The sequence below is a fragment of the Lynx canadensis genome, chromosome B4, assembly GCF_007474595.2.
Source record: "Lynx canadensis isolate LIC74 chromosome B4, mLynCan4.pri.v2, whole genome shotgun sequence".
NCBI classification, from domain to species: Eukaryota; Metazoa; Chordata; class Mammalia; order Carnivora; family Felidae; genus Lynx; species Lynx canadensis.
The window spans coordinates 14546689-14561374 of NC_044309.1; the positions used below are offsets into that span (position 1 = coordinate 14546689).

A 14686-nucleotide genomic window follows, 5' to 3' on the forward strand; every position below is an offset into this window, starting at 1 on the left:
TATTTCTGGATATGTCTGTGAGGGTGTTTCCACATGAAATTAGCATTTGAATTGGTAGGTTCTGTACAATGGTGCACCCACCATAGAAGGGTGCAGCCCCTTCTATGTGTCAGACCATCAAGTCCACGATCCTGATGATTCAGGGACAACTTGAAAATGAAAACAGGCGATACAACTCCATCTTCTTATTTTTACACATATAAGGGTTACTGAACACATCCTTAGTCTTCAGTATTTGTAAATGGAAACACCCATAGGGGCGCCTGGGTGGCTCTGTCGGTTGGGTGTCTGACCTCGGCTCAGGTCATGATCTCGCGGTCAGTGAGTTTGAGCCCCGTGTCGGGCTCTGTGCTGACAGCTCAGAGCCTGGAGCCTGCTTCGGATTCTGTGTCTCCCTCTCTCTCTCTGACCCTCCCCCGTTCATGCTCTGTCTCTTTCTGTCTCAAAAATAAAAAAAACGTTAAAAAAAATTTTTTTAAATGTGAACACCGATAGAAATAGTACATTTTTAATCTACTCTACCATCTACACTCAATCTTCAAAATACTTCAGTGAACTCAACAATTTCACTTAGAAATTTTTGCGTGCTTAATTTTACTAGTTTTCCTGATCATAAATACCTGTTCATAGTTTTGAAAATGAGGTAAAAATGCATTAAAAAAACAAGAAGGAAAAAAGGGGCACCTGGGTGGCTCAGTTGGTTAAGCATCCGGCTCTTGATTTCAGTGCAGGTCATGATCTTATGGTTTGTGGGATGGAGCCCTGTGTTGGGCTCTGTGCTAAGAGTATGGAGCCTGCTTGGGATTCTCTCTTTCTCTCCCTCCCTCCCCTACTCGTGCTCTCCCTCTCTCTCAAAATAAATAAATAAACTTAAAAAAATTACAAAGGAAGAAAAAACTTTGGTTTCAATCCCACTTTCTGAGGACAACCTCTCAACGTATATCCATTTTTCTTCTCTTCAACATGTCTAGATACAATTTTGAATTTTATGCTTTTCACCTGACATTAAAACAAAACCATTTTCCCATATTAATACCGATTCTCGGTAGGCTTCATGTTTTATGATTATAATACTTAATTGTACGATTATGCCACAATTTACTTGACCACCCAGATCGAGGATGTTTGAAGACATTATATTTTAGTGTTTATACCTCCGTTCTCCTAAAAAACAATTGGCAGCAACTTCGCAATTAATGTCTAAAGTCTATTTCCCACTGGGAATGGTAGGAAGGGAGAAGCCAAAAGTACCAGAAAGTCACTACGGGGAGAGAAGGTGCTCTGGATGGTCAGGGACACCAGGGTGTGGGTCCAGGATGAGTAGGGACATGGGTGTGTATGTAACACACGTTTGAGAGACACCCTGTGCTGTGCTGTATTGTGAATGGAGCCATAACCTGACCAGTGGGAGCGGGTTCACCCGGCTACACCTGGGGCCAGTGCTCTGCATGAAGGTGGGCTATGCGAGGTTCCTGCATAAACCTATTCCTGTAGCAATGGTGTGTGCCTTTCCAATCTCCACACATCCTGGAAACCAGGGCAGACGGATACAGAGGCTTCTGCAACATCATACACAAATCTGTGTCCTTATGTCAGATATCTAAGGTAAAGAATGAAACTGAATATTCTTATGTATATGCCCGGCAGGGTACTTAACGCTGACTGTGAAAACTACAGGAAATGTTTGAGGTGGGGTCTCCTTAGCCTAATGAAACCACTGAGGGGTCCCATGCCTGACTTTCAGTAAGGATAAGAAAATTACACAAGTATGATGCTTCATTGCAAAGATTTCTTCTTACTCAGCATGTTTTCATTGACAGTGCTCTTACCAAACATACTCCGAACATGTAATCCTTTAAATTGCTTTTAACGTTTATTTATTTTTTAGAGACAGAGAGAGACAGAGCACGAGCTGGGCAGGGGGAGAGAGAGAGGGAGGGGGACACAGCAGGCCCCAGGCTCTGAGCTGTCAGCACAGAGCCCAACGTGGCGCTTGAACCCACAAACCATGAGATCATGACCTGAGCCAGCGTCACATACATGTTTAACTGACTGAGCCACCCAAGTGCCCCTGAATATATAATCCTTTACTTAAAGAATACTAAAGAAGGTCCTACAAGTTGATCGGACCAATGGTCCCCCCTTATTTGGAGGCAGTGGCCTAAGCTCTTCAACGATAACGTGTGTCCTTATACTGCCAGTTATTAGTTCCAATGGTCCAGGAACTTAAAGACCACATGCTCATAGCAATGGTCACAAAACCACACTGCATCTCCACATCGAATATACAACTCTCTGGCATTCTCCATAAAGATTTTCTTTTTCGTTTCCAAACAGTCAGATCCACTCTTGGTAATGGATCATTCTCTGGGTTTTGACAAAAACACATTAGCCACGTACCCACTGCCACAATCAAGGCATAGAAAGTTCCACCGTGCGTTGACCCCCCTACCCACCAAACTCGCTGGTTCTGCGCCTCTGGGGAGTCAACACCTCCTTTCCAACCCCAATGCCTGGCATTTTTACAAAGACTTTGTTTTGTAATCTATGCCTTGTTTCTACGGAAAACAATTAAAAGGCGAGATGATCACTTTTACCAATGTTTATGGATCTAGAAAATTTGGCAGACCTTTGGGGCCATATACTAAATACCAACGGTTCAGCAACTGGACTCTGCAGAACTGAGATTCAGCTCCGTTTCTTCCAAACTGGTGTGGGAAGTGCCTGGCTCACGTCCAACAAAATAACACCAGTGTATTAGGTAGAATATTTCTAGTGTAAATCACCTATTGGTGAATTGCGATTTTCTTACGTACCTTAACTACCCATAACAGAATTCAAATTATGTTTAGTCTATTTTTGGATTTCATTATATAGGTGCACCTTGCTTGATGCCTTCAATGTGTTTTTGCTAAGGATATACTTAAACCGAATTTTGAAAATTAAATATTATTTTCTAAGTGAGTGCTTTTAGTGGGATCAATGATAAGTCTCCTATCTATCTTCCTCGAAAATCCCCATTTGTGTATCCCTTATTTGTGTCATCCCTATTGGCGTCAGTCAGGGCACATCTGATCTGAGCTTTTCTCAGAATATCGGCGACGCTCTTTATTCGCACTTGCATAGCTACCGGGCTCTCTATACACAACAGCTAAAGTCTGAAGGCACACATCTCAACCAGTCACCTTAAGGGTCCAGGTGCTTTTGTCTGCTTTCAGAATAATTTTAAGACAATTTCCTACCTTTCTCCCAGAACGCTGCAGCCGCTACACAGGCTATTCCTGCCAAAAGCCTGGAAGCCTGTTCCATCACGCAGACTTCTAGCTTCTTGAAAAGAATTTTGCAGATCAGGCAACAACAGGCGCCTAATGTTCATACGACTCAACTAGCCGTGGAGCAGATCTGTTTCCCATTTCTAGTTGGAGTTTCAAGGACTTCCTTTTTCTAATTGCTTCCTCGGTTGCTATGTGCTGTAGGGACCACGGCCTCCTGCCTTCTCGTATCAGGACTCGGGTGCGTTCTGTCGTCTGAGAGTCTGAGCCAATCGGGACAAGCTTAGGGAAGGTGGTTGCATCTGTCAAGGGCCGTGTGTCAGGCATGGTAGCCATCACGAGCTGCTCCCAGAATAAGTAAACCATCCAGCAAAACCACCCTCAACGATTCCGTGGGATCCACACTGCATGTATATGTACATGTATGTTTCTGGTTAGCAAAACTTATACTAATTATGGCATGATTAATTCTTAATGGAGGTCACGTTGAGGCTGCCTCCTCCCCTTTTCCACTTGCAGTTGAACTTCCCAAAGCCCAGATTTCTGCCGCCCGTGAGTTCTGTCACATTGGTGTTATTTCCTCTGTCATTTACTTGATAGCTCCGACCTCCGTTTTTCTTCTCTTTGTTCCTGAACAAAACCTGATTTCTTTCTGAGGGAGCTGGGAAAAGCAAGACTTATGCGACCAATATGTTTCCCAACCCCTCCCATGAGAGAGGGCACACCCAATATTATCAAAAAGCAACCCCTGTACCAGTCACAGCGCCAGATGCTTGAAGCTGCCTTCTTATTGCGGGCTCACTTAACACAAAATAAAACAGACCCCCAACACAAAGGCTTCCTTCCGGTCCCCAAGCTAAAACACAACTCCCACGAAAAGTCGTACCATTTCAGAGTTTGAGATAATCCTAACCAAACCGTCTTCCATTTCAAGGTTTTGTTTTGTTGTTGTTGTTTAAACACAAAGATACTAGATAAAGGCCAGGCAAATTCTGGTACTTTTCTCAGAGCGTTCCATGAGTCTCAGTGGCACCCCCCACCTCTTCCTGTTCCTTCTTTCGGTGGGTCCCTAATTGCCAGTGGTTCCCAGCTGCATTGCCTCCCCGTTATTCTTAGCGATACGATGACTCTGATGGGTAATTAGCTCATGCCATTATCTTTCTGCTCAAAATGTCTCACTTGTGTATTTAATTAGATATTTGCACACCGTGCCTGTGCTACTATTGTTGCAATTTGCCCATCATTCCAAAGATGAGGCTCCACTGACTCTATGTCACTTTTCCCCCCTTTTGGGGGCAGGAAGGCTGAAACGTAGCAGATTTATTTACCGCACACATGGGCTTAGAAACCGCCGGAAAGAGAACTAACGAACCTGGGAGTCGATTTAGAAAGGATGAAACACGAATTTGGCAGATGCGATGTTTTAAATTGTTTGAGGCACGGGGCACAGGTTAGGGAGTTTCTGAGGCAGAAGTGAAAGAGATCAATTTGGTGATGGGGGAATTTTACTCCAGTGAAGTAAGAGGGAAAGACAGAAGGGAGATGAGAGAAGTGCTTTTCTGCAGCTCCTTGATTTTATACAGAGCAGGAAAATTATCTACTCTTTGCACTTTGCCCCTCCCCCACTGCCATATGCTTCCCTAAGGTTTCCTTTCTCCGTACTTGAAAGGACCACAGATTTTAATAGTATTCATGCATTTGAAGTGTGAGGCTATTCCTGGCTTCCTGTTTTTGAATTTATGGTGAGGAGGAATTTTTAAAATCCAATAAGATATGGTAATATCCAGTCTTTATATGATGAGGTAAAAATAAAATAAACGATTATTTAATGAAAAAAAATAATAACATGAACTAAATGGAAGTTGAAAAAAGAAAAAAGGCAGTTGACCTTACATAAACTGAAGTTCAAGATCACAACCAGATCCAGGGACTGAATTATAGGCCAGTCTCCTTCAACGACTAAGCCGAGTTTAGTTGGTTACCACTGTGAACACGAAATTGTAGACACCCCAGGGGCCTGCACACGTTGAAGCAATGTCATTAAAAGGTCAAATTCACTTAGAACACCTTGAATTCAGATGTAATAGTAAAAGCAGACCCAGAGCTAACACACAGGGGGAGTCAGGACTGTCTTTTCAGAGGAATATTTGCAATATAATCTGTATTTCTGCCTGAGACATCACACTAGTCCGTGAACGGCAGCTTCAGCACTCAGAACCACTACTAGGTCAAGCAGAGGAAAACTACATTGCCGTCGATGGGCAGAGAGTAAGACAGGAGGCAGGTGACTGGGGACAGTGAGGCGACACAGCCCGCTGTGGGGAGCTCTGGCAAACCAGGGGCATGTACGACCCGTCATTCCCGTGGAGACAAAGACTCCTCTGACCTCCGCTTTCCGCAACCCCTGACCCAAACCACTTTTCCCTTCCAGATCCTCTCTAGAAGATCATTTTAATTGCAATTTGTGAAGGTAACTGGGGGGCGAGGGAATGGAACGGGGCGGGGGGGGGGGCAAGCCATGTCTCAGCTCCACAGGGTTGGACCCTGAATTTGCACCCTATCAGGACCAGGCTTCTCCCTTTCCTGGAAGGAAGGCAGGGTGAAGAGGCAGGCTCTATAGCAGGCAGACCTCTTTTCCAACCGTGCACCGACCGTTTACCACGGTGTGGCCTTGTGTGTATCTTTTTTTAACACGTTTGATGTCAATTTCCTTATTCATAAAACGCATGTTATGGATTAGAAATAAGTGGTATACAGTAGGTGATCAAAACATGTAAAGCATGTGGGAACACGGACGGCCAGACGCCCGAGTCAGCAACCCCTTTGTTTCTGCCTTTCATCCTTGCTTCCAAGATCACACTCTGCACAGAGAACAGAGGCTTGAACTGGAAATCGCTACACTGACGCCCGGCGCCCCTCCTCTCTTTCCCTGCTTTCCGGCAAATGGCAGCCACTGGCACTTCCGTCGTCTGGGGCACCTGGATAAGAAACCGGTAGAAATGAGGTGTCCTGTGCTTGCCAGCACCCACTCAGTAGCCAAGGTCAAGCCGGGCTGGGGTTCCCAGATTCCTTTTGCCCCACCGTTCCCAGGCCATTCCCAACAGCAACCAAGGTTCCTGGGCCCACAGTACCCCCTGATGGCTAACACGGGGAACTTTCTTTACTCAAAGGCTCTTCTCTCAGGGCAACTCGCCCAAGCTTTCACAGATCACTGCTTTGTTCATTCCATCACAGACCATTCATTTCTCACAAACGTGTGGTTGCCTAAGCTGTTTTTGTTCTTCACTTTTTGCTCAATGATTTCAGAAACGTCTATCTCCCTCCTTGCTTTTTACCCCTTATCTTACTCCTTTTATGAGTCCCCAGATCATTGCGGTTAGGGTTGCTAAGTGTAATTGTAGGATAAGGACATCTGTCTGTCAAAAAAAAAAAAAAAAAACCACCCTAAGAAACCTCCATTCATTTAGAAGTAAACTACGACATAGCGGAGAACCACAAGCGTTAATCTCTAAAGCCCTTTGAGATATCCAGAAGACTTCCTCAGAACTTGCACAGAAGATGCCATTCACCCCTGGCCCTTTCTCCAAGTAACACTGATCTTTGCTCGGCATCCTTACCATTTTTCTATTTACTTAATTGCTAAAATTGTACTAGTTTGTCCCCTACTGTTTCATTGCAAACACAATTCGGCTCCAATAAGGGTTAAGTGCATTCCTGTGGGCTATTCTGGAAACCAAAGCACAGTCTTTCAGCATTAGTTCTCTATGGGAAAGTGAATTCAAATCTCCAAGCAGTTGCTTGAGGAGGAACTTTTGGAAAATCTACCTTTTGTAATTCAACACTGGAAATTTTGGGCTGGGAGTGTTCAGTTTTTAAAAATTCATACTGATGTCTGTATTCTCTGGTTTTCATCTATTGAACCATGACATCTACTGGGATTAGCACTTAGAAAGGTATTCAGATGTGACTTATCCGGGCAGACATCGGTTCTTCTTTTATCAAAGGAAAAATATACTAACCAGATCCTGGTTTGGTATGTTATGGGAATGTTCTAGAAGGTTACAAAATTCATGTCCATGACTATAGATTGCTTCTCGGTAAAAAGGCATTAACATATCTTAAAGTATAAATATTTATTTCCCTTAACTTAAATTCAAATAATACGAATGTTTTATGTCTTTATTTATCAAGGCTTAAGTTTTAAAGACTTTGAAAAATACAAATGATTTTGATATGGATTATTAAAAATGCCATTAATTTGATGCTTAATTCTTCCAAATGAGGAAATTTATTCTCAAGCTGGAGGTCAGTAATCAGAAGCATCTAAAATCCCAATCAAACAACTAATTGTTTTATAATTACAAATTAACATCAAGTGGCTTAATTTTTCTAATTTCTAATCAATTTAAAAGTTAAAGCTTGTAAAAATTGGGATGAAATAACTGAGTTATGGTAACTGAGCTATTGTGACTATATATAGATACATATGAAAGACATAATTTGAAAATGCTTTTATAAAATATTTTCCTTATTTGGTCATAATTCAAGGTAAGCCTTGCATACAATTTTTTCTTTGAAATGATTTCCATATTGAAAGAATTGAAATTATTTTCTCTTTTAAAAAAATGCAAATCGGTTAAAAACAGGTAAATACCATCCATCCAATTTCATTAAATGCTGTGAAGATGAATTTTCTACATACATTCTAAATGCACTCTAATGTAACAATAACGAAAAATGAGGTCATAAAATAGTTGTGTGGTATTTTATAGCAAAAGGTATTTTAAGTGGTTGATCATCCAAGACCATTATTTGAGTCCATATTTTTCTGAAAAGAGATATTTGGTTTGTGATAATGTATTCCTTTTGAATTCATAGAGTTTTGGAGGTACAAATGAAAACATCCAGTGTTAATGCTTTTGAAAGCATTACGTTTAAATTATTTTCTCAGGACCCAAAGAGAAAACACCAGAGGAAACAGAACCAGCCTGAATTGTTTAAAATGTATTTGCCCTTTAATTAAATAAGAAACATCTGTCTAGGGATTTTGGAAATGAATGTAATCCATCCACACTCTGCCTGTACTAGTTTGCATCCAATGTCCAATATTTTGAAAGAAAATTCTTTCTTTCTGTAAAGAATTAAACAGCAACATGGAGCGATGTCTGGGTCTACAGCAGCTGAGTCTTGCCTCCGGAGTCTGGGCACTGGAAACGCTAAGGATCTGTCTTTTCCCAGATCTGTCCTTGGGAAGCAACCAAATTCTCTCCATAATCAAGATTAGGGTGGAACGCTTGTATGTCTTCAAAGCATCCGCTCACCCTGAAACTGCTCATCTTGGGGCAGTAAGGAAACAGAAGTTACTAGGACATATCCAAATACTCAAGGCCAAAATACCAAGGTTCTCTGTCTGGGGTTCACCGTTCATTTTCCTCCCCTTCACTCAGGCTCGAGTGGAGGGACCTGGACAGCCCACAACACAAACTCATCAGACGGGCCGCATGAGGAGAAACAAAGTGGGGGAGTTAACGCCACGATGGCTCTGGTTCTTTGAAACGAGGACCCACGTTGAGAAGGACAAAGATCACTTACTGGTGTTGTCAAACGGGATCTGCTTGCACTGTGCAGACCCCTCGGCGGGCCAGGGACAGTAATAGACCGCTCCCCCTTCCACGATGTCTGGCTGGCTGGTGTTGGCTTTGGGCGCCCCCACCAAGACACTCGCTCTGCGAAAGGGTTGGAGAAAATCACTCCTTGGGAATCATGAGAGCGTGCGCGTCTGATGCAGTCTCCGTAGCCGCGTGCTCGCCGAGACTAGGGGCGGGGGCGGGGAATCGGGGGTAGAAACGTATCTCTGATGGAGACCGACTGTCAAACTTGATTTCCCGTTGGAAACCTACGGGCGCCGGAAACCTGGTTTTGAAGAGGGTGCAAATAGTCCCAATTCTTCTCTAGGTGGAGCTGTGTTTGCAGCGAGATGAGAGAAGGGGAAAAAATAGCAAAGGGCAGAGCCCAGCCGCTTGCAGCAGACCGCACTTGCGCCCAGACGCTTAATTGTTACAGGCTACGCATAAACAGACTTGGATCTGTTCGGTCCCGTTTTCCCCTTTGTACGAGGCTCGGGTCTTTGCTCGAGTCCTGGGAGCCACCCCCCTCCCCCCCGCCCCGGACTTGCGAGTTCTACACAAGTGGCACATCATTAATTTAAAGTGGCACATCATTAATTCAAAGTTCACAAGGCACATCTAGCATGGAAGGGGGGGGGGGGACAAGCGGCGGGGAGCCCGAGGGGACCCCAAGTGCGCAGCGGGACGGAATCTCAGGAACCTCCCTCCATCGGGCTGCGGGCACAGGCGCGGGTCCCCCGGGGCAGAGGGGCAGGGACCCAACCTGTGGCCGGGCTCGCCCCCTTTGCGCAAAACTCCCCGCGCGGGGCGACTTACGTGCGAGCGGCAGGTATGTGGAAGTCCACCGCGTAGCCGAAGTAGCTGCCCTCGGGGCCGCTGTACACGGTGAGCTTGTCCACGTCCAAGTTGAACGCCTGCGAGGCGGGGGTCCGCAGCACGCCCAGCGCGGCCGAGAGGCACCAGAGGGGCGCGAGCCACTGCGCCCGGCCGTCCCGGGGACCGCGGCGGGCCCGGGCAGACATCGCCCTCCGCCCCGGCGGATGCTCACCCGGGGAGCGGGAGCCCAGGAAGCCGGCGCGGCTCCTTGGCGGGCGGCGGCGGGCGGCGCTCCCCCGATGCTCGCGTCCCGGGTCGGTGCGCGCGGCGCGTCCGCGGTGACAGCCCCGGGCGCTCCGCCGCGCGTCCTCTGCGGTCTGCTCCCCGGCCGGCTCGGGGGCTGGCCGACAGGGGATGCCGGCCCTCCTCTGGCAGCGGGCGGGGGGCCCGGCGCGCTCGCGGCGCCTCCTAGCGGCGGCTCCGCGGGCTGCGGGGGCCGGAGCGGGTGACTCCCGGCCGCCCGCGCCCCTGCTGGAGGCCGGCGCCAGGCGCCTGCTTCGGCCGCCCGGCCGTCCCCCCGCAGTCGCATCTCAAGGAAGCCCTGAATCTCGCACATACCAATTCGGGCCGTTGCTTTTGGAAGCTACGCCCCCCCCCCCCCAACCACACGCGCATAGGACGGGAGTATGCTCCAGCTTCTCCCAAATGGAATAATGTGAAAGCCTCACCGCCACCCCCCCCCCCCCCCCGGCAGCGAGATAAAGGCAGGCGAGTCTCTGCACCACCTCTGCAGCCTGATGACCCCTCAGGGTCCATGCATGTTCATCTGTGGCCGAGGGTTTAAATCCAGCAATACTCTCCTCCACCTTCACCCTATCCCTCACCCCCCCCCCCCCCCCCGCAGAGGTTAGCTATAAAACAAAACCTCGAGGCTTTATTTAGGTCTTAGGGCATGTAAATGACTTGGTGCTAAATCTTCGGTGACCCGGTGTAATTGCGATCAAGAGTAACAAAGTCAGAAATGTTCGAATTTAAAATATACCCTGGGGTGGAGGAGGATAAAAGGTAATAGACTGGAAACTGCAGGAATTCAAACTTCGGTTCCAAAGCAGGGACATTATTGATCTCTTTCTGTGCCCTCGGTCTGGGGGAGGGAATGAAGAATGCGTAGGTGAAGAGGGAGAAGAGAGAAACGTGGTATAGACCCACAGGGCTAATGCGCCAACAGAGCGAGTAAGCGTCAACCTGGGTGGGGCTGGGGCTGGGGCTAGACAGCAAGGAGAGGTGAGCAGTTTCCAAAGAATTTGAAGGTGATTTGGTGGCAGATGTAGACTTGGGCTGCAATTGGAATAGGAGGCTGGGATTTAGGCAGCGTGGGCTGAGACCTTGAGGAAAAGTGTTAGCAACACCAGGCTGGGAGGAAACTGTTGTGTAAGGGATAGAATAAAAGAGAGGATTGGGGAGTGTCAGGAAATAAGGATGGATCTCCGGAGACAGAGGATCTTAGAAACAAGAACATTTACTGAGCCTAAGAGAGCCAGTTCTAGAGCAGAGGCATGACATACCCACAGGGATTCAAAACATTTCCTGGCAGGGAGGTGTGGGGGAGGGGGCGGGACGGGGGCGGAGGGGCGTGGCCGTTGTTAGAAGGCAAGGAAAGCCAAGAAGCTCTTGCCCAGATGTTAACAGGGGACGAGGACCTGGACCTGATTAAAGAAAGAAGGGAAGGAAGGTCACCATGCTAATGAGAAGGGAAAAGGTCAGAGATTAATGGCAGAATGAAAGTGAAGGAGAGTCGAAGGTGAGTCCGAAAGTGTCCACTTAGAAGAGAAGACTACAAACTGTAGCAATGGGCAAGGAGAGGATGGGGGTCACGTGGTGAGTCAGAGGCTGCCTTTGTTGAATCTGAGTTACAGGCGTGGGAGCCCCCAGAGGCTCTGGAAGCGTACATCCCAGGCAGTAGTCAGTCTGGCAGTGCAGGTCTGGGAGGCTATCCACAGAAACACTCTGAGCCCACTGGAAAGCTGGACTTACTCATTTCTGTCGCATCAGACCTCACTTGGTGGACTGATTTGAATTTTATGTCATTATCCTTCTTGTCTTATCCCTGTAACAATAGTAAAAATTAATAGGCTATCTGATTACCTGGAAATATCATCACATCTGGATGATTTCCTAACTGGATGGTCCTTTCCCAGACAAGGACTTAAGAGTAAATGGTAGACAACGTTTTTCTCGGGCCAGGAGTCCTTTTGTGTTGGACAGGGAGTCTGCAACTCAGGTCAGGTTACAATGTTAATAAAAGTGATGTTCCCTGTAGTAAATCTCAATGAGTAATTCCTATGCAACATACACAGGGGCACATTCAGAGCTGTGGCTAACACTGAGACTAGGGGGTAATAACCTCAACTCCTTATTTGCTGACGCTGACATGATGAAATTTGGAAATTCCTCATATTGTAGGCAAGTCTTTGGTAGGAAAACAATACCTAAATTGGTAGAAAGAACTAATGTTATATCAGACGAGCTCTTGGCCCCCATACTGACTTCGTGGACAGAAGTAGCTATATATTATAAAATGCTTTGATTTCTATATGGCAGCCTATCACCAAGGTATCCCCTTGCTTTGCAGTATTTCCAGTGTATTCTTCATCTTTTTATTCAAGATAGAGTAGGTAGGGAAGGAAAATTCTACTCATTGCCATACAATTGGGTATATGTACTGTTCTTTTCTAATACACACTTGTTCTTAAATTACACAACATGCCTACATTTTTAATAGTGTCAGTTTGCACTCTATAGAGAGGTTTGGGGAATTGCAACAATATACATATTTACAGAGCAATATACATATTTGCCCATTAAGGTTTGGGGAATTGCAACAATATACATATTTGCAGAGCAAGGTCAGATATCAAAACCAGTTCCCCATGCTATTATTAGGTCTGTAAGAATTTTTTTTTTAAGTTAGGATAATAATGAGGAGTCACCTTTCTAGATTTAGTAAGCTCTTCTGGGCTAACCTTTTGGGCCTGCCTGTGAGTAGTGGTGGAGAGGTGGCATAAAGCAGATGAATACTTCTCCAGGAGGTCCTGGAACAAGGTTTGGTGGCACCCCGGTGTCCAAAGACTGGAAGCCCTGTGACCTCCCTGGGAGGCCAGAAGCCTGGGAGAGCAGTAAATCCCCCAAGAAGACAGGGGGAGAAAAAAGCCAAAAAACAAACAAAACAAACAAAACCCTGTAACAATCGCAGGGACAGGGTAAGTCTGCGTAGGTGTCTTGTACATTTCACGACTCTGACACGTGGAACCATGCCAATCAGTAAGGCCTGGGGTGCTGTCTAAGAAACACATGAACAGTGACAGGTCTCAGGCTGAATGAGAAGTTTGACGTTTTAAAGATCTACCAGCAGTGATTTATTTGTCAGAAGAGCAAGTCTGGGAACTGTTTATCAGGCATGTGAGTACGTGTGTATGTTTAATCCTGGGAAAGGTATACATTGTTGTTTTCCTCAAAAAGAAAAGAACCCACAGGTCAAAGATGGAAAGGATTTGGCCCCAACTCTCCAAAAATAAATAAGGAAAAAGCACCACAGGAAAAAAATGATCTCTGGGTTGTAGCCATGCACTGAGTACTTAAAAATAGAGATGCCAAAACATTTGACCATTAGTGCATACATATTTTTTAACAGAAGACCAAATACGTTTGTAACTTAATAACCAAGTGTTATTCCTACCATGTTTAAATCTATTTCTTTAAAGGATCAGTTGCGATCCTGCCTTCAAATCAGGGGGTAGGAGAGTCCCCACAGGACTATTTCATCCATACAACCATGTTTTCAATATGTTAATTAAACCATTTACAAAATAAAGCGACGTAACAACAGTGTGCTCTTGAAGTTTCCATCAGCCTTAAAAATGAATGCACCCAAAACAAATGGTAGTTTTTCAATCTCATCTTGTATCTTGGGTAATGGAGGTGATCTTGGGTTTTTTGTTGTTGTTTTTTAATTTTTTTAATGTTTATTAGTTTTGAGAGGGAGAGAGGGAGAGAGAGAGAGCAAGCAGGGGAGGGGCGGAGAGAGGGAGACACAGAATCAGAAGCTCTGTCAGCATAGAGCCCGACTGGGGGCTGGAACTCATAAACTGAGAGATCATGACCTGAGCCAAAGTCGGTTGCTTAACCGACTGAGCCACCCAGGCACCCCGATCTTGGGTTTTTCATTTGCTCCACGATGCTCAGTTTCTCTGCATTATTAGAAACAACTGTTACTAGAAACTGGTCAGTTAAACTTACTGAGGGCAAACTTTGAAATCTGTCGTGTCTCTGCTAACATAAGCTTATGTCTGAAACTTTTCTGTTCTGGTACCTGGAGGGCGACTCTCCCTACAGTAATTATCTTTTTGGTAATTTTGTTGGCAGCTCTTTTTTGTGATCTCCCTTCACCACTTTACTAGCCGCTTTTAAGTTCAAAGCTCTGCAGACATGGTCCCCGTGTTGGCATATTTTCAAGCACAGCCAGTAGTTTAGCTGAAGGAAAATTCCCACTAGTCAAAAACAGACTCTGACTTGATCTCTTTTTAGAATGAGCCTTTTTAAATATGGCTCTGCTTTAAACAAAAATAAAAATAAATAAAACGCGTCTTCCTCTAAAGGTAACTAGGGAAAATAGTGCTCGTTCAAATCCTAGAGGTTTGGGCCTAAAGAAATCTTCCTAAGAGGCAAAGCCCCAGGGACACCCTTGGCTCCTGAATCCAACCTACGCTTGTCTGATGGGTTGGTGAGGTGGGCCTTTTTAGGTTACTACTGGCTGCAGTGACTAAAGCAAACTTCTGGGGGGAACTTCACATCTTAGCTGTAAACTTGGAGTATGGCAACTGGGAATCCAGTTCTCCCAGAGCTTATGTTTGCCACCCACGTCCCCAGTGCCAAGTAAGGCTGTCGGGATATATCCAGGGGGCTTGTGATTAT

General features: G+C 45.7%; 1 protein-coding gene across 1 annotated transcript in view; it reads right to left on the bottom strand.

The window, feature by feature from the left end:
• The window catches only part of ITGA8 (integrin subunit alpha 8), a 188166-nt gene extending 178245 nt beyond the window's left edge, over positions 1-9921 (bottom strand). The window contains 2 exon segments of the mRNA XM_032593834.1: positions 8865-8998; positions 9716-9921. Coding sequence (XP_032449725.1) covers positions 8865-8998; positions 9716-9921 — 340 coding nt within the window.
• Positions 9922-14686: the final 4765 nt, after the last annotated feature.